Source organism: Xyrauchen texanus, chromosome 46 (genome assembly GCF_025860055.1).
Source record: "Xyrauchen texanus isolate HMW12.3.18 chromosome 46, RBS_HiC_50CHRs, whole genome shotgun sequence".
Classification (NCBI taxonomy): domain Eukaryota; kingdom Metazoa; phylum Chordata; class Actinopteri; order Cypriniformes; family Catostomidae; genus Xyrauchen; species Xyrauchen texanus.
In genome coordinates this window covers 8739771-8766929 of record NC_068321.1, presented here as the reverse complement: position 1 = coordinate 8766929, position 27159 = coordinate 8739771, and the positions used below count along the sequence as shown (strand labels likewise).

At 39.3% G+C, this 27159-nt stretch overlaps 1 protein-coding gene across 1 annotated transcript in view; it reads left to right on the top strand.

Annotated features, from left to right (window-relative positions):
* LOC127638301 (laminin subunit beta-1-like) overlaps window positions 1–23748 on the top strand; it is a 38810-nt gene extending 15062 nt beyond the window's left edge. The window contains exons 15-33 of the mRNA XM_052119774.1: window positions 1284–1411; window positions 1739–1859; window positions 1952–2159; window positions 3950–4093; window positions 4271–4502; window positions 6382–6545; window positions 6884–7108; window positions 7442–7659; window positions 7751–7847; window positions 16412–16781; window positions 16945–17129; window positions 17281–17522; window positions 20031–20237; window positions 20460–20604; window positions 21698–21905; window positions 21995–22136; window positions 22675–22851; window positions 22941–23100; window positions 23243–23748. Coding sequence (XP_051975734.1) covers window positions 1284–1411; window positions 1739–1859; window positions 1952–2159; window positions 3950–4093; window positions 4271–4502; window positions 6382–6545; window positions 6884–7108; window positions 7442–7659; window positions 7751–7847; window positions 16412–16781; window positions 16945–17129; window positions 17281–17522; window positions 20031–20237; window positions 20460–20604; window positions 21698–21905; window positions 21995–22136; window positions 22675–22851; window positions 22941–23100; window positions 23243–23382 — 3513 coding nt within the window. The 3' untranslated portion in view covers window positions 23383–23748. The remainder of the gene's footprint in view (window positions 1–1283; window positions 1412–1738; window positions 1860–1951; window positions 2160–3949; window positions 4094–4270; window positions 4503–6381; window positions 6546–6883; window positions 7109–7441; window positions 7660–7750; window positions 7848–16411; window positions 16782–16944; window positions 17130–17280; window positions 17523–20030; window positions 20238–20459; window positions 20605–21697; window positions 21906–21994; window positions 22137–22674; window positions 22852–22940; window positions 23101–23242) is intronic.
* Window positions 23749–27159: the final 3411 nt, after the last annotated feature.

Genomic DNA, 27159 nt, shown 5'->3' with positions numbered 1-27159 from the left:
ACTTCAGGCAAATTTGGACCCGTTCTAGTTTGCCTACAGGTCAGGCAGGGGTGTTGATGATGTAATGAGCACCCTATTAAGTTAAACCATGATTCAGTCACACCTTGAGGGTGCAAAAATGTATACAATTTGTTGTTACTGATTTCTCCTCACCTTTTAATTGTATCCAGCCTCATATTTTAGCAGAATGGCTAGGCAGTATCCACAGCATTGATCCTGGCATGATATTTTGGCTAATACATTTTTTAACTGGAATGTCGTAACGTGTGAAGGTAAATGGTGTCTTATCAGATGTTATCTTCTCCACCACCGGATCACCCCAAGGGTGTGTCCTCTCCCCTCTTTTATTCGTGCTATACACTAACGAGTGCCAAAGCCAATATTTGAGGCATCATATCATTAAGTTTGCCAATGATTTGGTGATCGTGTCTCTCCTCAGTAGTGATGAACCTGATCATGGCCCTGTAGTAGAAGAATTCACTGATTGGTGTAAGTTGTCCTTTTTGGACATTAATGTATCTAAATCTAAAGAGATGACAACAGACTTTAGGAGGAACCCATTGGGCATATCCCCTGTAGTGTTTAATGATCAGGCTGTTGACTGTGTAGCAGTACAAATATCTTGGCACTGTCATTGATGACAAGTTGACCTTTAAGTATCAGTTGGTACTTAAAGGTAACAGATTGCAGGGAAACAGATTGCGGCACCCTATAACGGTCTGGATGGCATTATCCATTGTCCACTATAGTACAGAATTTAAAAGGGGGTTTTGTTTCTTTGGTTTAAATTGAGTTTTTTTCATGATGTGGTTGACATTTCTGTGGAATTGGCCAACATATGCATAGTATGAATGTGCAATGTTCTATCAATTACATGAAATATGTGGTTTCTGTTGTTCTGAACTGCAAAAACAGACGTTCAAACATCTTCATCATTGTGGCTCTCTTAAAAAATTGGTCCTGTCGTGTGGTCAGCAGATCCAATGTTTAATGGAAAATATTTATTGTTAGAAGAGTAAAAAAGCTTTTGTACCTCTTTGTACATTTTTAAAGCATAATTCCAAAGTAAAACAGTGATCTGATGACAAAAGGTTATTGGCAAAATATTGGTATCATTCGGAAATGTTCATATCAGTTTATTCCTAGTTTTGGACATAACTATACTAATGCCACCTAACAAAGCCCAAATGTCTTAAATTGTCCTAAGGGTAAGCAGAACTTTACATGACATCATTGCATTACACCATCTTTAGATCTTTTTTAATGTATGTGTATGTGTGTAGTTGCCAGAACAGTGGGAGGAAGTGTTGATGACTGTCATCAGGCCTCGTGTTATTACTGCTGACAGCCGCTGTGCCAACACAATGCCTGATGATGACAACCAGATGGTGTCTTTGCATCCTGGATCCAGGTATGAGAGAAGAAAGACTCCATAAGGATGCTCCATAAGCACCTGATGCACATTACCTTTAATCCCCAACAGAAGACCAAGACATAGCTTTGTTGCAAAACCTAGTGCATTACCTAGGTGATATTTTTAGGCATCATAGGTGCGCTCCAGATGCAAAAAAGCAGAGACCTTGTTTTGGCCAAATTATACAGTATTCTACGTTATCTCATTTCCACCAGCATCTTGTGTGGTGTATGCAATGGCTGCTTATGTAGAGGGTTCAAAATCAGTCATAATCGGTTAAAGTTTAGTTTATTCTAAATGTATTCTCTTGGTTTTGGCCATCAGGTATGTGGTGCTGCCCAGGCCTGTGTGTTTTGAGGAGGGACTTAACTACACTGTGCGTTTGAGTCTGTCTCTGTACTCAGCTCTCAGTGATATCCAGTCACCATACACGCTCATTGACTCAGTAAGCATCCTCTTTCATCCTTTCAAATGAATGCATTCAATTGCATTTGATTCCTCAGGATCTTATTGGTCGATTTTGATCTTTGCCCTTAGATTGTGCTCATGCCACATTGCAAAAACCTGGATATTTTCACTGGCTCTGGATCTGAGGGTGGAGACTTGATGACTAACAGTGCCTGGGAAACCTTCCAGCGGTACCGCTGTTTGGAGAACAGTCAAGCAGTGTTGAAAACCCCCATGACTGATATCTGCAGAAACTACATCTTTAGTGTGTCGGCTCTTCTGCACCAGGGAGTAAAAGGTACATATCCTTGTGTGTGCGCTCGCTCGCTTCGCTCGCACACACACACACACACACACACACACACACACACACACACACACACACACACAAAATCATACAGATTAATTAGTTATAATTATTAGTGGTGTCCAAAAATGAAAATAAATAATCATAAACATATATGTGAAAATATTTTTTGGACAGAAATGCAGTGAATCTCAAATTTTGATTGCTAAAATTTGCCAAATATGCAAAAAGGTTTTTGCCACTTGACCACAGCCGTCTATTGTCTGCATTTGCATTAATGGCACATTTTGCTGGTACGTGATTTTCAGATTTATTTAACTTGAATGATTATGACATTTTACCATATAACACTTAAAGACTATACAAAGTCCCATTTGGAATTATTTTATAAATACATTTGTAATTAAGAAGGTCTGTCACCATTTTCTCAAGAATAGTGTTAGAAATATTTTATTTATATTTAATTAAATCAATTTAATTTAATACTTAAAGTTAATTAATTAAATAAAATTATTTGGCAGCCCTTGTTATGATAATAATAATAATAATAATACATTGTTTAATTTGATACTTAAAAGTTAATTTATTAATTAAATAATACAAAATTAATTGATTAATTAATGCATTAATCAGTTATCTTTGGCAATTAACATTAACTTTGGTTTAAAAAGTATTATTATTGTTATTTTTTAGACTGGTATTTATTTAAGAATAAAATACTGAAGAAAGTTCTTAAAGGGGTCATGACATGCCTTTTTATTTTAATATTTTCCTTGAAGTTCACGTAAACATTTTTGCACACAAAACAGTAATATAATTTTAAAACATGTCCATTTTCCATCCTTATTCTGACCCTCTGTCAGAAATGCTCAGTTTTGGTGCTGCGTCTCCTTTAAGACTTGACGTAAATGCCCACAGATACGATTGGCTCTGTTCTCTTGACTGACATGATCTTTTCTTGCCATCTCACTCAGATGCAAATGTCTACCACAGTGTGACATCACAATGTAGAGAAAGTAGTAAACTATTCATTTTTGCAGTTGGTTTCGACAAATGCTCTTTTTACAGTGAGGAGGAAGTTTTGAGTTCTGAAACTTACAGTATATTTGTATAGGACAGTAACCTCTTATATGTCAGAAAAATGTGATTCGTCTTGTCATGACGTAACTGCAGTTACTGTATTTAATGCATACAGCGACACATCCCGGTGCCAGTTTCTCAGTCTTTTGTCAAATTTTCTTCCTGGTCTTTTCACGGTTGTCAGCCCTTTTTGATTAACGCGCATACACATACTCACCCTGTCATCACTATATGACATTGGCTCCATTCTCTAAACACATAAACATTACCCTTCCTCTTTATGACAGACAGGCCAATCTTCATTCTGTCATCATTCATTCAACTTTCATTCTCCTCTGTCTGCAGAGGTGCTTTCCTGCATCATGTCAGAACTTGTAACAGGGCCTCAGGCCTTATTAAATGCCTTATATGCTTCCTTTCTGTGTCTTTACAACACAGCACATTTCATCGGCTGTAGGGGCAAGAAAAGCAAAAGACATGACTGCAGGCATAAAAAAAGGGCACAAACTTTGCTCACTATTAATATAATTGTGGAAAATTGTCACCTCCACATGATATGCATTGCAATGCAACCACACGATTAGCTGATTAGATAATCACATGAATAAGTAGGTGTACTGGTGTACCTAATAAAGTGGTCATTGAGTGTATATGTAGGACAATTATTTTGTATTAATAGTTCTCTCTATTTCTCTTTATAGAGTGTCAGTGTGACCCTCAGGGGTCTCTTAGCACTGTTTGTGACCCGAGTGGTGGGCAGTGCCAGTGTCGTCCCAACGTGGTTGGCAGGAACTGTGACAAATGCAGCCCAGCTACCTTCCTATTTGGGCCGCAAGGTTGCAGACGTGAGTTTAACCAAACAATTTATACTATTTGCATCTATCATGTTTGTAACTTGCTTTTAAAATAATAATTTTTAATTGTAAATGCACCAAGTCCTCCAGTGTTCCCAATCTAGATTTGTAAAGTTTAGTGGTCCTTATAGAATAAATTGTAATTCTAGTCTGACTGTTGTTGGTTAGACTGTGACTGCAGTCCTGAGGGGTCTGTCCACTCTTTTTGTCATGAGTCCACTGGTCGATGTGAGTGTATTCCTGGAGCATATGGAAGGCAGTGTGATCGCTGTTTGCCGGGACATTGGGGGTTCCCAAACTGTCGCCCCTGCACATGCAATGGCCATGCTGAGCAGTGTGACCTACACACGGGACAGTGCTTGTCCTGTAGGGACCACACCATTGGACACAACTGCGAGAGGTTAGTGACAATCATCACAATAATGCTTGGAAAATAAGTTCACTCCAATGTTATATATAATATTTAATGTCTTAAATAATTACTAATCAGCCTAAATGTATAATATGTACAATGAAATTTGAAGATTGTAAAAACTTTTTAAATTATTGTTTAAAATTTGCTAATAAAAATAATCATCATAATTTCAAAAATATTCTGCCAAATAACATAACACATTAGCCTGATGTTAAGGCCTTTGCACACCAGAGGCGACGTGATAATGCGCAACGAATTGAAGATGAATGACCGTTTCGCATTTAACTTGAGGCGAATTATCAGCTTTAGCACATTCATGCTTACAATAGGTGACGCTAATTGACGAGCAATTTTACCCCTGTATGGTAGGGACCAGCACCTTTCAGCTGGTCTGCCCTCCACCTGTCACGGATGAGAAGAACCAATTCACAAGTTCAAAAGTAAACAACCATGGAATCACAGGGCATTTTCCAAAATGCATTTTTAAGACCTTGAAGGGCACGGCACGTGCAGGGTCATTCCAAACATTTACCTTTAGTCATATAGCAGAGGCTTTTATCCAAAGTGACTTACAAATGAGGAACATAGCAGGCAATTTGGTCTATAGTGTTGTACTGGCAAGCTCTTAATGTGGCTGGAGTAGTAAAAGTGCTAGCGCAGATGTATTTTCAGCTGGTTCTTGAATGTTGAGATGGTAGCAGTAGATCATGTGATGGTTGGAAGCTCATTCACCACAGAGGAATAGAGAAAGGACCCGTGTCACCCTTGGGCCGTCCCTCTGCCCCGGTTGCTGTGTTTTTCAGAGCTTCTCCCTCACCAGGTAGGACCTGCCACCGCGCCACTTCCACATGTGCCTTGACAACCCATGTGATGTATTGGTCACATGTTATCTCCCTTCAGTCTGGGCAGGATGTGGTCTCCGCAGGGACTTTTCCCCCTGAAAGAATTTGAATGGAAAAGATTGCCTTCCAGCCGCTTTATGCTCTATGACGAGAAACATCGAGAGAGATAAGGCCGCGGCTGACCGGCTTGCTCCCATGATAGTCATGTCACCTGTTCCCCCCTTAGGGGTGCTTGGAACCTAAGGTCTGTATATGACACTTTTTTCTGGGGGCGTTGGTGAGGGTTACGTGCAGCCGATACAGTTGCTTCTAGCACGCAGTAGCTTGCTTCCACCTGTGTCAGCAGTTCACGTAACACGGTCTAGTGCATGGCGTTTTTAAATGGGACCCCTTGTGTCAGTACATTTGACACAACGTTGAGTGAGTGACAGAAGGGGAACGTCATGGTTACTGTTGTAACCTACATTCCCTGATCGAGGGAATGAGACGTTGTGTCCCCCTTGCCACGACACTAGGCCTACCACTGTAAATGGCGTACCTTATTCTCGGCTCCTCAATGCAAAAACCTGACTGACAGACACATACCCGCTTCCCTTTATACCCGTATGTCCGGGGGCGGGATATGCAAATTATGTCTACCAATTTCTCATTGGCCTTTTCTCAAGTTCAGAGGTACGCAAGGCTCTCAAGAAAGACCCCGTGTGTCTCTACATTCGACACCATGTTTCGTTCCCGCCATCAGGAAACGGAGATTATAACAGTAATCATGACGTTTCTATTAAATATTTTACAAAAATTCACATTTGGTGTGTGCAAAGGCCTCTAGGCTTTTGCATTTGCCAATCAAAGTTGTAGCTTGGCACATTACTATAGAATGTTGCATTTATAGTCCTTTTACCACAGCTTTTAAAGCAGCAATGCTATAAGAATTCAGAGTCAAAACTATCCGTTTTATTATATTGTTTAGAGTGTGTTGTTTCTCATTAACTGCATGACATTAAATCACAAAATCGCTTCCACAGGTGTTTAAGTGGTTACTATGGTGACCCTGTCCTGGGCTCTGGAGACCACTGCCACCCCTGCATGTGTCCTGATGGTCCTGGCAGCGGTCGACAGTTCTCTGGCGCTTGCTATAAGAGTCTCGACTCCAACCAGGTGTTCTGCGTCTGTAACCAAGGGTATAAAGGTAATTATCAGGTGCCTTGCTTGATTTATATGGGCATCTGTCAACACTAAAGACACTATAACATTTCATGTGTCAAAACAACTTGCTCTAGTCATATTATGTTGAAGAATATGGTGATATTTTGTATGTAACAGTATGTAATTGATATGTTGTGAGCGCTGTAATTTTAAAAGATAGTATTTTTTGTTTAATGAAGAACTGTTTTGACCCGGCTCAAAAATGAACCAGAGCTTGATGCAAAAATGCCCCTAAATAGGCAAGTTAATTTTTAACAGTGGTTTAGTCATGCATCAGAGGTTGATTTTATTAAATGCATGTTCTTTCTTGTGTTGCTGTAGGTGCCAGGTGTGAAGAGTGTGCCCCTGGTTACTATGGAAACCCACACGAGGTGGGTGGAGAATGCCGGCCCTGTCAGTGCAATAACAACATAGACATGATGGACCCTGCGTCCTGTGATGCCCGCACGGGTTCCTGTCTCAAATGCCTGTACCATACAGAGGGAGAGGACTGCAACCATTGCAAGCTTGGTTACTATGGCAATGCGCTGACCCAGAGTTGTAGAAGTAAGCATTACAGATTTTAAGAATATGCAATCTGGGTTTAAATATAAAATGTCCAAAAAATATTATCCAAATACTGTACATATATTTCATGTGTATTAATTACTTTATAAATCATGTTTCACAAACTACTGTAAGCATGTACCAATATTGACATTGTGACAGATAGATACAGACAGACAGACAGACATACATACATACATACATACATACATACATACATACATACATACATACATACATACATACATACATACATGCATGGATGGATGGATGGATTGTATTGCTTAATATGCTAATCCATAAATTTGAATGTTTTCTTGTTGTCTTTCTCAGAGTGTGTGTGTAATCATATGGGCACTGCTGAGGAATCTTGCCCCTCTCTGGGTAACTGCAACTGTGACCTAAACAGCGGACAGTGCCACTGTCTGCCCAATGTGGTGGGCCAGCACTGTGACCTATGTGCTCCAGACACCTGGAATATGGCCAGCGGGAAAGGCTGTGAGGTCTGCGACTGTGACCCCAACCATTCTTTGAGCTCCTCCTGTAATGAGGTTAGATTCACAGCTGAATTTTGTGTAAGGGCATATTTGGGATCGTGATCGAGTGTCCAGATTGATTCATCTGTGTTTTCTTCCTATGTAGATAAATGGCCAGTGCTCTTGTAAAGCTGGATTTGGTGGCAGAACCTGCAGAGAGTGTAGAGAACTGTTCTGGGGCAACCCTGAGGTCAGATGCCACGGTGAGTTGAGAAAAATTTAAAAGTATCACTGCAATGTAGCCTGGCAAAAATATGGCAACTTTTAAACTGAGAAAAATGGCCGCAGAGGTACTTGGCTTTAGCGTAGATTTTGTAGTTACTTTTGTAGTAAGAGACCAAGTTTATTAATTTTGACAAAATGTGTTGTTATTGTGTTTTCCCTTAGCAGAGCAGAAAAAATTAACCAATTACGCTTAAAAAATTATGTAGACTCGTCCCTCATTTAGTTAGAAAAAAAGCAAAAATCCAGGTTACAATGGAAGTGAATTGGGCCAGTGTATAAACATTACAATACTCACCGTTTTAAAAGTATAGCCACAAGGTGTAAACCTTTTACATGTTAACTTGATTGTAATGTGATAAAATAACGTATTAACCTTATCTTGATTTTTGACCAGTCAAAATTAATTTTTGTGTTATTTAACATATGACCTTAACTTCTATTGAACTCGAAACATTCCTTTAAAAACCTCATGAAATGGTATTTGCAATGCATTTCATTTCTGTAATGGGACGTATGTCCATGTGAAACAGAATATTCTGGAAAAAAAATATTTGACTTGATTTTATCCTTCAGGATTTGATTGGATTGTGAAAAGTTACTTTATCCACACCCACACAGTCTTGGTTATATCAGTAGAAAATTTGTTACAGAGGCCATTAGGAAAACAAACCATTTGTTTTCCTTAGAATAACGTGTACTGTAGTACAGTAATACCAGAAACATTATAAAAAGTTAATATGGTCAATTGCACGTTATCTGTAATTGTTGCCACTTCTGGACATTAAAAAAATATGAAGAATGCAACTGAACACCCATTTTGCTGACATTTTAAACATGAAAACTGTCATGATCTTTGCCAGTACTTTAACCTTGAAAATGGTAGGCAACCAGTTTCATGGGAATGCGTAGGAGGTTGTAGCTTCAGCAGAATGGAAAAGCCCTTGGCCCACTTTTTGATTTGTCCCAGATGTGCGTGACCATGACGGGCTCATGGGGGGATCTTTCGAAGCCTTGCAATATCTTCTCTACTCCCACAATGCATCTTTGTATTCGAAGGCTTTCCTCTTATGAGGCCATCAGTGTCTGACGCTGTATACCTCCACAGAAAAGAGTCTTTGTCCCCTACCGGATTCTATATGCTGCTGTGCAGATTATATCTTTGGAAATCTTTTTGAACCAAAGTTCTCTGAGCACTTGAGGATCAACATTTTATTTCAACTTCTCTACTATCTCAACCCAAATAATAGGGTTAATATTGGGCAATACATTAGAAGTTGTAAGTTTTGTCCTGTTGGTATTAGAGGAATAGTCCTGTGGCAGAGCAGGCTTTAGACTCTCTTTGAGCTGAAAAAGCTGCGCAGAGAGCCCTGTGTTCCTGTAAGATTCAGTTACCCTCTATAACCCTCTCTGTTGACTCGCCCTCAATCTGCACTTCTCTCTTCCAACACAGGAATGAACATTTGTTCAGCTTGAGCTGCTTAACTGCCATTTGTGGTTTCCTGTTAAATGCTAGTTTGATTGATAAAGACTAATCTTATGAAATCCCAGGCTTACATTTTTGTTGAACCACATCTAGTTCACTTAAAGATTTTGTAGGCTTTACATTTTTATTGTGTCTGTCAAGTCATTTGATCTTTAACAATTACTGTCGAGCCTTTTTTTTTTAACTGAAATATTTGAGTTTTTACATTTAGTCTAGTGGTTGACAAATATGGGTTTTCAAACGGCGGATGCTGTTACATGTATCTAGAAGGCAGAGGGTGGATGATATAGTGCCGATAAATGCAATACAATTTAGTTATAGCAAATAAGATTGGCTGAATTTAAACGAAGATCACAATGTTTAATCAAAATGAATTACAAATATTTGAAAACATATGTACTATCCAGTGACTTGGTGGATTAATCATGTCTGTTTATCGGCCAATCAGACACACAGTTGTTGATGGTGATACTACTAAAATTGCCAAATATCAGCCGATTAAGAAGCCTGGCCATTATATCAGTCCATCACTAGTTTAGACATCATTATGTTGGCATGAAAAAGCTTATTGAGCTTATTAGGGTTTTTCCAAAATCCCAAAACCATGACCAAAATGATCAATTATAACTCCTACAGCTGCAACTGCACAGACCTTCAGATGGTTAACTGATCGGAATTACAGTTTTCCCATAGCATAAAAGTATTAGGGCCATATTTTAAGAGCCCTAGCGATAAGCACAGCGCTATGCAATAAGTCATACACACAAAGTCAGTGGGCATGGCCATGAAGTTTTAGTATTTTCATGCAAGCATGCGCTAAGTCTGGGTGCAAGTGGGTTTGGCAAAATTGCATGTGCAAAGTGCTAAACGGATGGGTCAAGTGTAATTGAATTCTAAGGTCTGCATCCTATAATATTGTCCAGTGATATAAACAAAGACAGCACATTCATAAGAAGTTGTGTAGTGTAGTGGAAACTGACTGTTTTCAATGAATTAGAACAGTGGTTCCCAACCCTGTTCCTGGAGGCCTCCCAACACTGCACATTTGTTATATCTCCCTTTTCTGACACACCCAATTCAGGTCTTGGAGTCTCCACTAACAGTCTCCACTAACAAGCTAATGGGTTGAATCAGGTGTGTTTGATTAGGGAGATATCCAAATTGTGTAGTGTTGGGGGGCCTTCAGGAACAGGGTTGGGAACCGCTGAATGCGGTTCTCCCGCTCCAGGCGGTCGGCATCGAGCCCTTCCCCGCTCACGGTTGGCGGTCTCAAACCCCGCCGCGTTTCAGCGGCTGGTAGGGGACTCCTCCGCCCCTGGCAGCGGCCCTGACCACTCCAGGCGGTTGGTTAGGAGCCCCTTCTTCCCTTGCGGTCAGCGGCCATCGTCCTCTTTCAGGCGGCTGGGCTCCTCATCTCCTGGCAGATGGCCATGGCTGCTCCGTTGGGGTGGACGGTAGTGGCGAGAACTCTACTACGGCGTATCCCTCCTCCTTCCCGGGTTTCCAGCACCAGTGTAAAGGGATCAATGGAAAGGAGGAGGCGAGAACCGGCTTTTCAACATAAATAATATTTTAATAATAAACTGAAACAAAAGACAAACACACATGACGGACATGTCCATATACGATGTCTCTCTCCCGCACGACCCTCTGCAGTCGACCTTTATCCCTCTCGGTAGGCTTGATTAGCCTAATACGGGACCGGGTGTGTAGGATCACGACCCGGCCCCGCCCTCCGCCCTGCCACACATAATTATTAGGCAGCTTCATTACCTCAGGTAAAATTGGCCAAAAAAAGAGAATTAATTGACACTGAAAAGTCAAATATTGTAAAATGCCTTTCAGATGGATGCAACACTCTTGAAATAGCTAAACTATTGAGGGGTGACCACCGGACAATCAAACATTTTGTTGTGAATAGTCAACTGGGGCACAAAAACACATGGAGAAGAAAAGGTGCAAATTAACTGCAAAAGACTTGAGAAGAATTAAACGTGAATTTACCAGGAACACATTATCCTCCAATGCTACCATATTCCAGTACTACAACCTACCTGAAGTGTCCAGAAGTACAAGGTGTCAAGTGCTTCGAGACATGGCCAAGGTCAAGAAGGCTGAAACACGACCACCACTGAATATATTCACAAGTTGAAGCATCAAGATTGGGCAAAGAAATACATGAAGACAGATTTTTGTGAAGAAGTTTTATGGACAGATGAAGCAAAAGTGACTCTTGATAGACCAGATGGATGGGCCCGTGGCTGGATTACTAATGGGCACAGGGCACCACTTCGAGTCAGGCGCCAGCAAGGTGGAGGAGGGGTACTGTTATGGGCTGCTATCATTAAGGATGAGGAAGTTGGACCTTTTCGAGTTGAAGATGGACTGAAACTCAACTCTCAAACCTACTGCCAGTTTCTGAAAAGTACTTTCTTCAAACGGTTGTACAGGAAGAAGTCCTCAGCATTCAAGGCCATGATCTTTATGCAGGACAATGCTCCATCACATGCATCCAAGTACTCCACTGCTTTGCTAGCCAGCAAGGGACTCAAACTTGGCCCCCTTCCTCGCCTGACTTAAATCCTAATGAGAATTTGTGGGCCCTTCTCAAATGTGAGATTTACAGTGAGGGAGTACAACCTCTTTGAACAGCATTTGGGAGGCTGTGGTTGCTGCTTCAGCGAAAGTTGATCATGAACAGATCAAGAAACTGGGGGACTCCAGGTAGGCTCATGGCAGTTATTGAAAAGTTGCTATATTGGTCACTGAATATTTTAGACAATTTGTGTTACTTATTTGCTGCACTTTCTCTAAAAATTGAGAATAAACAATTGAGTTGGGAGAAATTATTTTTGTAATTTAGTTGCCTAATAATTGTGCACACTTATATATTCCCCTGAGAAAGACAAAACTCACTTTTCCTTTGTTAAACATTCAGGTTTGAGGTTAAATAACATTTTGGATTGATTGAATGCATTGTATTTGTTCAACAATAAAATTAATCCTAAGGAAACAATTTTCCTAATAATTGGGCATGCAGTGCAGATCATAAAATGTAAATATTAACAAAATAATAACTGAAAAATAAACCATGATCTAAAGATAGTTTAACACAAATCTCATACATGTATGTTTCATAAAATGGCTATATCAGTGAAATGTCTTGGGAATAATGTGATGTTCCAATGTATTTTCAGAGTTTGGACATTAACTTTATTACAGCCTGCTGATGAATCTCCAAACTGCAAATTTAGGAACTGAGTTTAGACTGCGTTTTTAAACGTCTTAGCGCAATTACCTATTTTTCAGGAAAATAGCAAATTGCGCTTTTTGCCACTTCATCAACGTTCAATACACCCTGGTTTTGCGTGCATATACCCACAAAGACGGTAAAAGTTTTTCCAAGTCAGAATCTTGTAATTGCGGTAATTTCAACATGCTCTGAATGCATCATGTCATGTCCACACTAATTTCTCTATTTTCGTATTTTCTATTTGACCGTGTGCTACGTCTAATCCAATTTTCGTGAGAGTGCTAATTCTGAGTGCAATTTTCGTGCCATTGCACACACTCCTAATCACGGTCACGTGCTCTTTGTGATGGCACTTGGAAAAACTGTTCACGTCTTCGTTGAACTGGTAATTTCACGTTTTAATCTCAGAATTCTATGAAATCTCTGACTTGACAGTCCCATGTATAAAGAACAAATATAGCAGCAGCCATAATGGTTACAACTAGTTAAACCTACTCCTGTTTCTTAAGTCATTTTACCATAGCAAGTGTTACCTTGAGCACTTTCTTTATTCATAAACATTTTGTAAAAGCATATTGAGGTGAATTATTGATTTAATGTAGTGAATAAATAGTTTTCTTTCATCAACAACAAAAATACACAAGGATCTATTTTGCCATTATGAGTGTTCCCAGATAAACAAATAATGTCACTGTCAGAGAAAGTGAACAGCTCCGAGAAGATTCATCTACGAATTGTCATCTTGTAATTACAATAATTCCACTGGGCAACTGCCCTCATGACTTGTTACTATTTAAACAAACCTGGCTAATATATCACTAACCTGTTTTCAGCAGTAGTAGGTATACTTTTGAAACAATAGTTTACAGAGCGTATTAACACTATCATGAATGTGAAACTCAAGTTAAATGGACTGTAATTTCACAGAACCTTTTTCCCCACAATTTAAAATGACTCTTGAGTGGTTTAGACTATGGGATTTGGTTCCCTTTCTTGGCATTCTATGGGATTTGGTTCCCTTTCTGTGTAAACAATGGCTGAATACACAAATGTGGTACATTGCATTTATTCTTCAAGGTGCAGGTTTGTTTACTTAACAGCTAGTTTTAAAAATATTTTAAACAATAAAATGCAGATGTGCTCCTTGGACAGTAAAAGTCAATCTTAGCTTTCATGTCTGTTGTAATTGTGTAAATACCTACCAACATCACCCACCCACATCACAAAAGCTGTTGCCGTCTCCAGGGGTCACATTGATGGCATTGTCCTAACAAAAAACACCACTGGTGCCGCCCGAGGCCCCCCGGATAATAGCAGACATTAACTTAAGAGATAATTCCCTATCTCCACCACCTTGTGTGCATTAGAGCCCTAAGGTAAAGGAGCCTTTTTCCTGAGGAATGTGTGTCTGTGTGTGTGTGTGTGTGTGTGTGTGTGTGTTAGTACTAAAGCTTGGAATGCATCTCAAGTTAATCAACCATCTCAGACGGAGGCCCCATTCGTGTATTTTGTGTGTATCTTTACATGTATTGTTCAGAATTTCCTCGCAAGGATTAAAAAAATGGTCTTTCTATATGGTTATGTACCCAGGTGAGCAAAACCTAGTCGGCTGCCTACCTAGATAGCTTTTTAAGGAATTATTGGCACACTCCAAATACAATTTTTTGGCCAAATTCTAAGGCTGCATTATATGTATTTGATGCATGTCTAAGTACTTTGAATAATTTAATCCAAGATGGTGGACAAACCAAGACTGATGTTCTTAATAAAAATATTCATATTATACTGAAAAGTACTGTTAAAAAATCTATTTAATTAAAATTGACTATTTGACCCAATATTTGTGTGTGCTATGTATGCTAATGTCGTTAGCTTAGCAACATGCTAACATCAAATGGTATTGGAATCTATTGAGGGGCGAATCTCCTCCCAGATAGCACACGAACATCTCTGAGATGTCTGTTTTAGATCGTTTCATCTGGAAAGCATCACTATCTAATTAACATCTGATAAACATCTTAAAATGATTAGATTTACAAACATTCTAAATCATAAACATCCCTTACAAAAAATCTGAACTAGCCGCAAATTTGCCACTTGTGAGCTTTTGATTCACTGCAAATGTTTGCCAGAAGTTTGCAGCTCTTCGCCGGTAGTGGTGAACCTCCAGCAAACCTTCGGCAACAATGGACAATTTGCCGCAACTCTGCCACAAAGCTCATTTGCATGTGAAAATTATCAGTGGCAAATTTGCCATGCACTCTTGATTTCCGTAAGGGGTCTCAAAGACATCTGATGAATGTCTTATTGACATCCGAGAGGAAATGTCTTAAGGATGAATTGCAGATAAGCAAACAACCTAAAAAATCTATCTTCCAGATGTAAACAAACAAATCAAATCAGACGTCTGGGTGATGTACCTATGCTATCAGGGCTGATAAAGCATTGCAACGAGCGCAGTGTAAAGTTGATTCCAAGATGGTGGACAGAACAAGGGAAATGTTCATTACAAATATACGTATTGATTAAATACTGAAAAGTATTGTAAAAAAAAAAAAATCTGTTTAATTGACGTGGACTATTTTACCCAATATTTCTGTGTGCAATGTATTTTTGTTGTTAGCTTAGCATCTTGCTAACCTCACTAAACAGTTGTTTGGTTCACATGAAGTGTGCTATTTGCATGTGACACAATAAGTTTGCTACCTAGGTAGAGTGTTTAGTCACTTTTGAGGTTCCTGTTTGGTTAGAATGCTGCCTTAGAAAGCAACTGGCTATGTAGGTAGTAGACAGCAAGGCTGCTCACTAGTTTGTCTAACTGTTGAAACTCTTCTTTTCGTGAAATTATGTTAACAAGGTACTTCAATCAACCCTTAAATTTTCTCTGGATGAGTCTGTTTGTTTAAGGGTCTCAACAAAAGGTCATTCCTGATGCGGTGTTTGCTAAGTGTCTCGTCAGTCACTGTGGGTTTGTTACTGCCTTTTGTTCACACAACACTTTGAGACAACACTAGCAGTGCAGCACTGAAGCAGTCAAACAATCTTTACTCCATCCTTCTTTTCCCTCTCCTTCACTCACTTTATCACTCATTCTTTCAATTCCAGCCTAATAAGGTCACAGTAACTCAGAGTATGCATGCACTGTCAAACAATACCACAGTCTGTGATCTGTTGTCTTGAAAAGACTAATTCTTTTAGTTCAGTTCCTTCATCCTTTCAGATTTTAGTGCAATGATATATACTTGATTTATCGAGTACTCGTTCAGCTTAAATATTGAATCGAATATTTGAATATTGAATATTGCAATTTGATTTTCTTCTGTGCCTTTGCCTAGTTCACCCAAAAAGAAAATGCTGCCATTATTTATAAAGGGACTGCATCATTGTTTATGCATAGTGCTCATTTCTTCATGAGAAAAACAATTAAGCCATTTTAGATTAAGTGCCTTGAAGTCACAATGGTGAAAGGTCCAGGGATCCCAAAGGTCATGGAAAACCTGGAAATATTAGGGGGAAAAAAAACAGTTCTCAAATCAGAATCTCAATGATTCAATAGTTAATGTGTATGTATCAGACTGATATTTTAAAATCTGTATCCAGTCATTCACAATGCCTGGAAAGGTTATGGAAAAGTCATGGAATCTCATAGGTCAAAAAGGATGAGAACCCTGAAGTTCATGATTTAGTCTTTGCAAGATTTTAACCTACAACCCTTTGGTTACCAACTCGGAGATTTAAACATGAATCTGCACCACCCCTAGTGTATACCATGGTCCATTAACTTCAATGTCCCTGTATGTTTTCAGCATGTGACTGTGACCCTAGAGGCATCGCAGAGCGCCAGTGCAACAAAGCTACAGGCCACTGTGTATGCGTGGAGGGTGTGTCTGGACCCCGATGCGACACATGTGCTCGCGGCTACTCTGGAGAGTTCCCACGGTGCGAGCGCTGCCACCAGTGCTTTGCCGAATGGGACGTAATTGTGGGTGAACTCACCAACCAGACCCACAGACTGGTCCAGAAGGTCAACACCATCAAAGCCAGCGGCATCACAGGACCATACCAGGCCACCATCAATAACGTCGAGAGCAGCGCTAACTCGATCCGCGACATACTGGCACAGAATCCCGCCACTCAGCCTCTCACAGAGATCCAGGGACTTCTTGAACAAGCTACGTAAGTTACGACCTAGCTCAAGTAGAAGAAGCAGTTGTAGATGTGTACTTAGTGCATGTAAAGAGATTGTCTTCTTCTTTTCTTATAAGATCTATTTGGTATTGCTTTAAGATTATAAGATGTGTATTTATTCATCCTATGTCAATTCATATTCCCTCTACAGTGCCCTAATGGCTGAAATGAACAAAAACCTTAACCTAACGGAAGAGGCATTGTCCGAAATCTCATCAGAGAACAACAGCACAGACACCAAACTGAACTCTCTCAAAGAGGAAGCTCAGAAACTGGAACAAACAATGAAAGACCTGCAGGAACAGGTGGAGTTTGTGAAGAACTCAGACATTCGAGGTAGCAACATCACTCCAGATGTATTCAAAGCTCATTGAATCTCTAATACATATTTAAGTAATTTTCCCTGACACTGATGTCATGTGATAATCTACAAACATAGCTAAAACATCTTACATAGTCATCAAATTCACCATCTCCATTTCCACAGGGGCTAGAGCTAGTGTGAATCAATACTTCCTGCAGTCCGAGGAGGCAGAGGTCCGTGCGAACGCCTCAACCAGTGACCCATACAACCTGGTCAATCAGTCTTCTACTTTGCGGAAAGAGACAGAAGACTTGATGAACCAGACAAAAAAAGAGTTCGATCAAAGGCAGGATGATTTTTCTAAGAAACTGGACAACCTGGCTGGACAGCTTGAGACATTGAATCTCTCTGAGCTTAGTGAGAAGGTAAAGCAATCAACAGCTTGTTGTTCAAAGTCTGCGGCCTGTCTAATGACTTGATATCGTTCACCTAATAGCATGGAACAAGCTAGTATTAAACTCAGTCGACAGCATTTGTGGCATGATTTTGATTACCACAAAAATTTATTTCGACTCCTCTTCTTTAAAAGTCTGGGTTACAATGAGGCTCTTACAATGGAAGTGAATTGGGCCAATCCGTAATCATTACAATACTCACTAGCCACATTTCCACTATTGGGCCAAATGAGGGCGTGCTAGTGTGTGCCCAGGCCAGTTGCGTTCCCATTGTCACTTCTAGGGTTTCATCATGCCTCCTCTATGCTTTCTCAGGGCCAATGGCCTTTGGCTCGCCAATTACCCTTGGGCCGAACAAGGCCAGCCAGGGATTGAGGATTTATTTGTTCAATGTCAAAGGTGGCGTTTCGCTGAACTTCCCGGGTTGTGTATCCACACAATCCACTTTCATAGAAGGTGTGCTGTAACATTGTCCCTCTGTTAGTGTAGAGACCACTTGGAAAATCATGGCAGTTACAGTCGGTGAGTGGTCAATGCTAACTTATCTTGGTGTTTACATTATATATAAACTCAATATTCTAGATGACATGATACCTCAGCTTGAGCTTCCCTCTTGCTTGTGAAATAGGCGGGGTGTGTGACATTGGCACTGCAGCGGCATATTTAGGGTGGGGTTTGGGCAACGCTAAGGAGGTATTGGCCTGATGGTGGGAACACAGATCGATTTTAGTCTTGCGGCTCGAGGTCTGAGGCTATTGGCCCCGGCTGGCCAGTTGATAGCCCTGGCTCGCACTGGCCCAATAGTGTAAAAGCAGCTACTGGTTCAAAAGTATAGCCACAAGATGTAAACATTATGTGTTTTAACATGATTTAGTGTGATAAAATCACTTCCTAATCTTTTCTGTGTAAATTATAGCCATTTTTAAAATTTTGTTGCCAGTAAACGCAAGTAAATGCAGTAAACACAAAAACAACTGTAAAAACAATTATTTAAATAAATGTATAGCTTAAATAATACAGTCAGAAGAATTAATGTAAGTGATTTTACAAAATTACAAGAATGGACTCTTATCATGTGGCATGTTGAGCGCGTTACCATGGAGACACTGCGCCGCTATTCTCTGCAGCATCCACCGAGAACGAGAACCACATTATAGCAACCATGAGGAGGTTAACCCAACTTGACTCTACCCACCCTACCGACCAGGCTAATTGGTTGCTTAGGAAGCTTGGCTGGAGTCACTCAGCACGCCGAACTCTAGACTCCATACGTGTTAGTCAGTGTCTTTACTTGCTGAGCTACCCAGACCCCCCAATTGAGGCGAAACGACTCAGTATAAATTTTTGTAATCAATATTATGCCACAAATGCTGTCTTGAGATTAACTTGTATTGAACACAGAATATTCCTCTAAGTTTTGCAAAAGTAAAATTTTCAGAAAGGAATGAAGGGGAAAAGCGCATCATTTAAACCTTATTTTCATATTAAACTTTACTACATAATAACTTGTCCTGCACCATTTTGTGCTACAGACTTGAAATATACCTCAAATTATGAGGCTTGATTAGGTGTGCTATTATTTTTCTAAATGATTGGACTTAAGATGATATAATGAGCAAAAAATCCCATAGACTGGGAGGATGAACCTGAGCCAGAATCCTGTCAAAAAGGATATTTTTTATAAAAATATTATATTTTGCATAAAGAAAATGAACCCTGCATTTTGGACCATTAAGAATTTTTGAATTATGACATTATTTTCAGAACACATTAAGCACTGTTTACACAATTCTCATTGCTGCAATGTGAAATGATTATAAATGACATCATAATATGTAAATTATAGTTGTATTATTTTACTTCAATAACTTTTACTATTTCAATAATGATTCTCATTGCCATAACATGTCATTTTGAATGCGTGGTTCCATAAGGTTCCATTTGTTATCATTCATTAACATGAACAAACAATAAATAATATGATTATCATTTCAACATTTTTCAACTTTTTATTTAAAAAATGAATTAATATATGTTAACATTAGCGAATGCACTAAGAACTAACAATGAATATTTTTATTTTTATTAACAAAGATTAATAAATGCTATAAAAAATATATTGTTAATCATTAGTTCATGGTACTTAATGCATTAACAAATGTTAAAGAATGGAACCTTAAGTGTTACCAGTTGTTTAACATTGCAGTAATGAGTATTTCATAATGACCATCTTTTTTCACTTTGCAGTAATAGAAATTGAGGGGTACAATGTGCATAACTGTGATGAAAAATAATGTCACAATGTAAAAACTCTTAATGGCCCTAAAAATAGGCTTAATTTTCTAAATGCAAAATATAATTTCTTATTTGTTTCTTTTCATTTTGAAGTAAAATAGTCAATTTTCTTTACAGGTTTCGTGGGAAACACCCAAAAATATCTATTTTCTTTTGAACTATCCACTCTCTCCCTGAATACAGACATGTGGTAGTCCAATTGGCTCGGAGAACTGTGCCGACTCTCCCTGTGGAGGCCTGAGCTGTGTGGATAAGGAGGGAAACAGGAAGTGTGGAGGAGAGGGATGTAACGGCCTCACCACGCTGGCCCACAACGCCTGGCAGAAATCCAAAGACTTCGACCTGGAGATTACCAGCGCCATGGAGGAAGTGGACAAGCTCTCCAAAATGGTGAGTGATACTATATCTGTTACTGATATGATAAGAGGTTTTGCCGTGCATTTTCTAGAGATATTCCTTTATTCAGGTCTTTTCAGCAGTTCAGAACTCCTGAATGCTTTTGTAAAGAAGCCATTGTTTGCACTGAAGAATTGATTTCATTGGATGATTAACGAGGCTTTTTGCAAAAAAGTATTTTACTTTCTATAAAGAGTCTTTAATTTGTGTGTTCAGGTGTCGGAAGCAAAGGTAAAAGCAGATGAAGCTAAACTAAATGCCCAGGAAGTGCTAGAAAAGACCAACGAGACAAAAAAACGAGTGGATGGAAGCAACGAGGAGCTTCGTCAACTCATCAAACGGATCAGAGACTTCCTCACTCGTAAGACGCACTTATGTTTCTTTCAGATTTCTTTAGTGATTACTTCATGAAAAAGTAATCACATTACTAATTACTATACTTCTATGTTACTTTTTAAAACACATAAAAGGACGTGTTCCTCCCTTACAGTGACTTAGAAATACGTGTAACCCAAGAAATGTACTTGATTAACTTAAAGTGATTACCTTAATTGAATTCCAGGTACTGAAATCTGATTACAAGAATGTAAAATGTGATGTATTATGCTACTTTTTTTTATTTTACTAAAAAGTAATTCAATTACAGCAATTACTTTGTAATCAAATTACTTCCAACACTATTATCAACTACCATTGTATTGAAAGACAGACCAGAATATTTTTTGTTGTTTTTTTTCTCCCCTTATTCAATATGGAATGCCCAATTCCCAATGCGTTTTAAGTGTGGTGGTGTAGTAGCTCACCTCAATCTGGGTGGCAGAGGATGAATCTCAGTTGCCTCCATGTCTGAGCCCATCAATCCGTACATCTTATCACGTGGCTTGTGAGCGCGTTACCGTGGAAGCCTCACCCTATTCTCCATGGCATCCACGCACAACTCACCACATGCCCCACTGAGAGCGAGAACCATACATTATAGCAACCACGAGGAGGTTACCCCAACGTGACTCTACCCACCCTAGCAACCGGGCCAATTTGGTTGCTTAGGAAGCCTGACTGGAGTCACTCAACATGCCCTGGATTCGAACTCGCAACTCCAGGGGTGGTAGTCAGCATCTAGAATATTAATAAAAACATCTCCTTTTGTGTTTCACATTAAGACAGAACGTCATATGGGGTTGAATCGACATAATTGTGAAAGTACATGGAATATTTGTACTTTTTAAAATTAATTGTTGATTTAAAAACTGTGATGAACAAATGATACAAAAATGAAGTTACAAGACCTAAAATATTCACGTTCCTTTATTTATACACTATATTTAAATGTTATTTTGAATAGTTGAGAGTGAATGTACAATTAATAAGTGTAATTTTTTATTTAAATACCTTTTAATTACCTTGTTTCCCTAAAATGTAACTCTAATTCTTGCTTGTGTATCTGCATCCTGCAGAAGATGGAGCTGACCTGGAGAGCATCGAGGCTGTGGCTAAAGAAGTTCTGCAGATGCAGATGCCCACCACACCAGCCCAGCTGCAGAACCTGACAGCAGAGATCAGGAGGCGTGTGGGCAGCTTGTCGGATGTGGAGGACATCCTTAACCAGAGTGCCGATGACATCCTGAGAGCAGAGAGCCTACTTGTACAAGCCCGCAAGGCCAGGTCCGAGACACATCCTAGAGAACAATATGATAAACCAGTGACACCTAGTTGCCAGTTCACTGAACAACATATTTCTGTATGTTTGACAGGAAAGATGCCACGGATCTAAAAGACACAGCTGAAATGGTGAAGGAGGCCTTGCAGCAAGCCGAACGAGCACAGAGTACTGTAACCCAGGCCTTAAAACAGGCCACTGTGGACATCAAGGGAACACAAGACCTGCTGGTCTCGGTAAGCCTGCAGAGTTTTATATAGCACATTAAAAGTGCAAAGGTAAAGATGACTTGATTAATTGAAAGATACATGGATTGAACATGATACAGTACTGTAAATATATATATTTCATAGTCCAGTAAACAAAAAAGCTAAGTACATTTTCGGTGTGACCACATTTGCCTAGCACCAATTCTCCTAGGCACATCTGGACACAGATTTTCTTGGTCGTTGGCAGATAGGATGTTTCAAGCTTCTTGGAGAATTTGTCACAGTTCTTCTGTCTATTTAGGCTGTCTCAATTGCTTCTGTCTCTTTATGTAATCTCAGACTGGCACGATGTTCAGTGGGGGGCATTGTGGGGGCCATGACATCGGTTGCAGGGCTCCCTATTCTTCTATTCTAATCTTTTCTATTTGCAAATGTAATGTTTGGGAGTCTAACCTTTACATTTCCTACTGACACACTAAAGCTGAAGATATAAATAACCATTTTAAGACAAATGCATTTGAGACTTTTGCACAGTACTCTTCTTTGTGAATGTTTTGGACAACAGGTGGAATCGGAAACGTCTGACTCGGAGCTCAAACTGAGTAACGCCACCCGCAGACTCTTGAAGTTGGAAAGTGATGTAGCTCTGCTGAGAGAAAAGACTCACAACACTTCTACCAGCATCAACAACACTGAGAAAGATGCTGAAAGCACCAACAAACTGGCTGAGCAGATTAAAAAGGTGCTTGTGTTACCTGGAACCGTTTACAACCGTTCAAATTGTATTTGTGTTTGTAACCTCGTATAACTCTATTTGGTCTGTATTCGCAGAACCTGGATTCAGAGCTTAAAGACAAGTACAGTACTGTTGAAGAACTGATCACACAGAAGGCTGAAGGAGTGGCAGAGGCCAAGAAAAGAGCAGAGAAGCTCCAACAAGAAGCCAAACAACTGCTGCAACTGGCCAGAGACAAACTTCATCTTCTGAAAGGTACTGTATCATTTTGGCAAAATAAGCAATTGATGCTGTGAAGTACATTTTACACATGTTTTAAAACAAAGACATTTTCATATATATTCCCTGCTGGAACCAGCCTTAACTTGTGATTAAGTACATATCTGTGTGTTTCCAGATCTTGAGAAGAGCTATGATGAAAACCAGAGGCTGCTGGAGGACAAGGCCAATGAGCTGGTGAATTTGGAGAAGGCTGTGAAAGAACTGCTTCAGGAGATCAGCCACAAAGTGACCGTCTACAGCACATGCCTGTTTTAACATTAACACCAACAGTCTGTACTAGGACAATAAATCATATTACCTCTTGTGACAGATTTTTTAGAAGGCTCAGTGAGTTTTACAGTGGTTACAGCTTTCCACACACATCTATCTTTAGTCACTGTAAAACCCTTTTGAGACCACAAGTGAATGTAATTTGGATTTTAAAATAGAACAGACCAAAGACTGAATGTAAGATATGCCCAACCTAAATATGAGACTGCAATTACAATGACATTAACATTGTGTCAAGTTAAAATAATGTAAATGTGCCTACATTTTCTACTTTTTACTTTTATAAATATCTGTACCCATTTGTAACTGTCATGAAAATGCAAACAGAATAAACTCATGTTAGCAATACTAGAGAGTGAAATTGTGTCATTTTTGCTTTATTCTTCCAACATATTTCTAAAAGACATATACATACTGTATATTATGCACACTGTTTTTTCTTATCGGCCATCAAAATTTTGATTATTATGGCTTTTACATCTTGTATCGAGAATGCACATTTTTGTAACTTTACGATGAATATGATTTTTGTGTAACCCACTTTTTAAGAAAGATATTAATGTCTTAGCCCTCAGAGACCAAAATAAAGAAAAATGGTAAAACATAATAATAATAATAATAAATTTGATATGTTATTGTAGGAGGTCTCTAATACAGAGATACAACATTTTACTCCCTGTCTGAACAAATGTAGAGAACATCTACTGGTTCATTTGCAGGATGACCTGCATTTGTAGCCCCAAAACAGTAGCCTATATATCTATACACTAATAATTACACAATAATGATAATCAGACAAGTCATATTTTTAAGACAAATGTTTAATATAAAAATATGCTCAGATTGTATTTACAAAACCTGACGAAATGAATGAAAACTTTGGCATTTTCTATGTTTAGCTCTGCTCATAGCATGTTCAATTATGATAGTCCTAAAAGCATTTTGGACTGCACCAATGGCATATATCATACACATTGTAGATAAGACGGTCTTTCCTGGCTGGTGGCATTCTGAAATGGAAAAAGAAAATCACTGATTATTTTCCAGGTTAAATAATCTCAATGCAAATCAATCCCAATCATACTTGCACGTTTTAAAGAATTGCCCCATTCCACAGAATTCACACAATACTGTCTGGCTATCTTATTGTGCCACTTATACCCCCCACATTCCAGAACATTATCACCTGTCCCTCATGAAGCAAGCAGATATCTGGGCAAACAAGCAAAGCCAAAAAAGAAAACAGGACCAGTTAAGTATATTTTAGATATGATAAGATATAGATAGTTTCAAATATTGCTACACAAATACTTTCACATTCTCAAAGAAATCATTTATTCCTTAATTCAGCTTGAACTTATCATTTAATAATCATTAAATTGTGATTCAAAATGGTAACAAAGAAGACATTTTAAACTTGTGAATGATCAAAAATAGTATGTTTATATTAGTATTTCTTTTCCACATGGAACAGGGGAAAAGTTAAATTCATCCATGTAATGTGCACAGGCACAATTTACAACATTGACATAACAAGCTCAAAATCTAATATGATCAAAGCATTCAACAGTACCTTCATTTCTGCATGATCTAGACACACTCATCTAAAGGATTATTAGGAACACCTGTTCAATTTCTCATTAATGCAATTATCTAATCAACCAATCACATGGCAGTTGCTTCAATGCATTTAGGGGTGTGGTCCTGGTCAAGACAATCTCCTGAACTCCAAACTGAATGTCAGAATGGGAAATTTTGAGCGTGGCATGGTTGTTGGTGCCAGACGGGCCGGTCTGAGTATTTCACAATCTGCTCAGTTACTGGGATTTTCACGCACAACCTTTTCTAGGGTTTACAAAGAATGGTGTGAAAAGGGAAAAACATCCAGTATGCGGCAGTCCTGTGGGCGAAAATGCCTTGTTGATGCTAGAGGTCAGAGGAGAATGGGCCGACTGATTCAAGCTGATAGAAGAGCAACTTTGCCTGAAATAACCACTCGTTACAACCGAGGTATGCAGCAAAGCATTTGTGAAGCCACAACACGCACAACCTTGAGGCGGATGGGCTACAACAGCAGAAGACCCCACCGGGTACCACTCATCTCCACTACAAATAGGAAAAAGAGGCTACAATTTGCAAGAGCTCACCAAAATTGGACAGTTGAAGACTGGAAAAATGTTGCCTGGTCTGATGAGTCTCGATTTCTGTTGAGACATTCAGATGGTAGAGTCAGAATTTGGCGTAAACAGAATGAGAACATGGATCCATCATGCCTTGTTACCACTGTGCAGGCTGGTGGTGGTGGTGTAATGGTGTGGGGGATGTTTTCTTGGCACACTTTAGGCCCATTAGTGCCAATTGGGCATCGTTTAAATGCCACGGCCTACCTGAGCATTGTCTCTGACCATGTCCATCCCTTTATGGCCACCATGTACCCATCCTCTGATGTCTACTTCCAGCAGGATAATGCACCATGTCACAAAGCTCGAATTATTTCAAATTGGTTTCTTGAACATGACAATGAGTTCACTGTACTAAAATGGCCCCCACAGTCACCAGATCTCAACCCAATAGAGCATCTTTGGGATGTGGTGGAACGGGAGCTTCGTGCCCTGGATGTGCATCCCACAAATCTCCATCAACTGTAAGATGCTATCCTATCAATATGGGCCAACATTTCTAAAGAATGCTTTCAGCACCTTGTTGAATCAATGCCACGTAGAATTAAGGCAGTTCTGAAGGCGAAAGGGGGTCAAACACAGTATTAGTATGGTGTTCCTAATAATCCTTTAGGTGAGTGTATTACTAATCACAGAGCAAAATATATATTTTAGGCATTTTACTTACTTGAATGTTGATTTATCCAGTCCAGTAAAACAAGATTATGTGCTTCAAGGCAAGTTTGCAGGTTGTGTGAGTTCATGGCCAGGTGAACAGGCTGTTCTATTTACAAAATCTACCATCCAATAGCATTGCAAGGCTGAACAATAGGACCTATTAATTGTGTAAATGTGGTCTTTGAGAGAAATAAACATGTGCAGGTTTATTTTAGTGGAGCTATAATTTATGTTGTAATATTAAAACAGTGGGACTCACAGGTTAAAAGGGATAATTCACCCAAAAATGTAAATCCTCTCATCATTTACTCACCCTCATGCCACCCCAAAGGTTAATGTCTCTCTATCTTCTTCTGAACACAAACTAAGAAATTAAGAAGAATATTTCAGCTCTGTAGGTCCATACAATGCAAGTGAATGGTGATCAGGCCTTTGCTGCTCCAAAAAAAAAGAGATAAAGTCAGCATAAAAGTAATTCATCGGACTCCAGTTGTTTAATCCATGTCTTCTGAAGCGATCCAGTTGGTTTGGGGTGAGAACAAACCAAAATATAACTCTTTTTCACCGTACATCTTGAGAGCAGTCTCCTTGGAAATCATGATTTCAAGCTCGATTGCACTTCCTAGTGCTTGACGAATGCGCAGAGCCAGATATTATTTAGCAGAGACGGGCCACGTCTATTAAAATGAATGGGAGAAATTGGAATACCCAACAGAAATGTCCCACCTTACAGGAAAAGGATCCAATCACCTTTTAGAGACAGACATCACCTGTCAAGCAACCCAAGAATGCGCATGCACATTAGCTAGACAAGTCGGGAACATTTTGTTTTTTTAGAATATTCTTGTAATCTAAAAAGCACAGTTTAATTAATCTTGACCAATTGTTTTGGAGAGTTTGGTCTTTCCTCATTCAAGTAGATAGG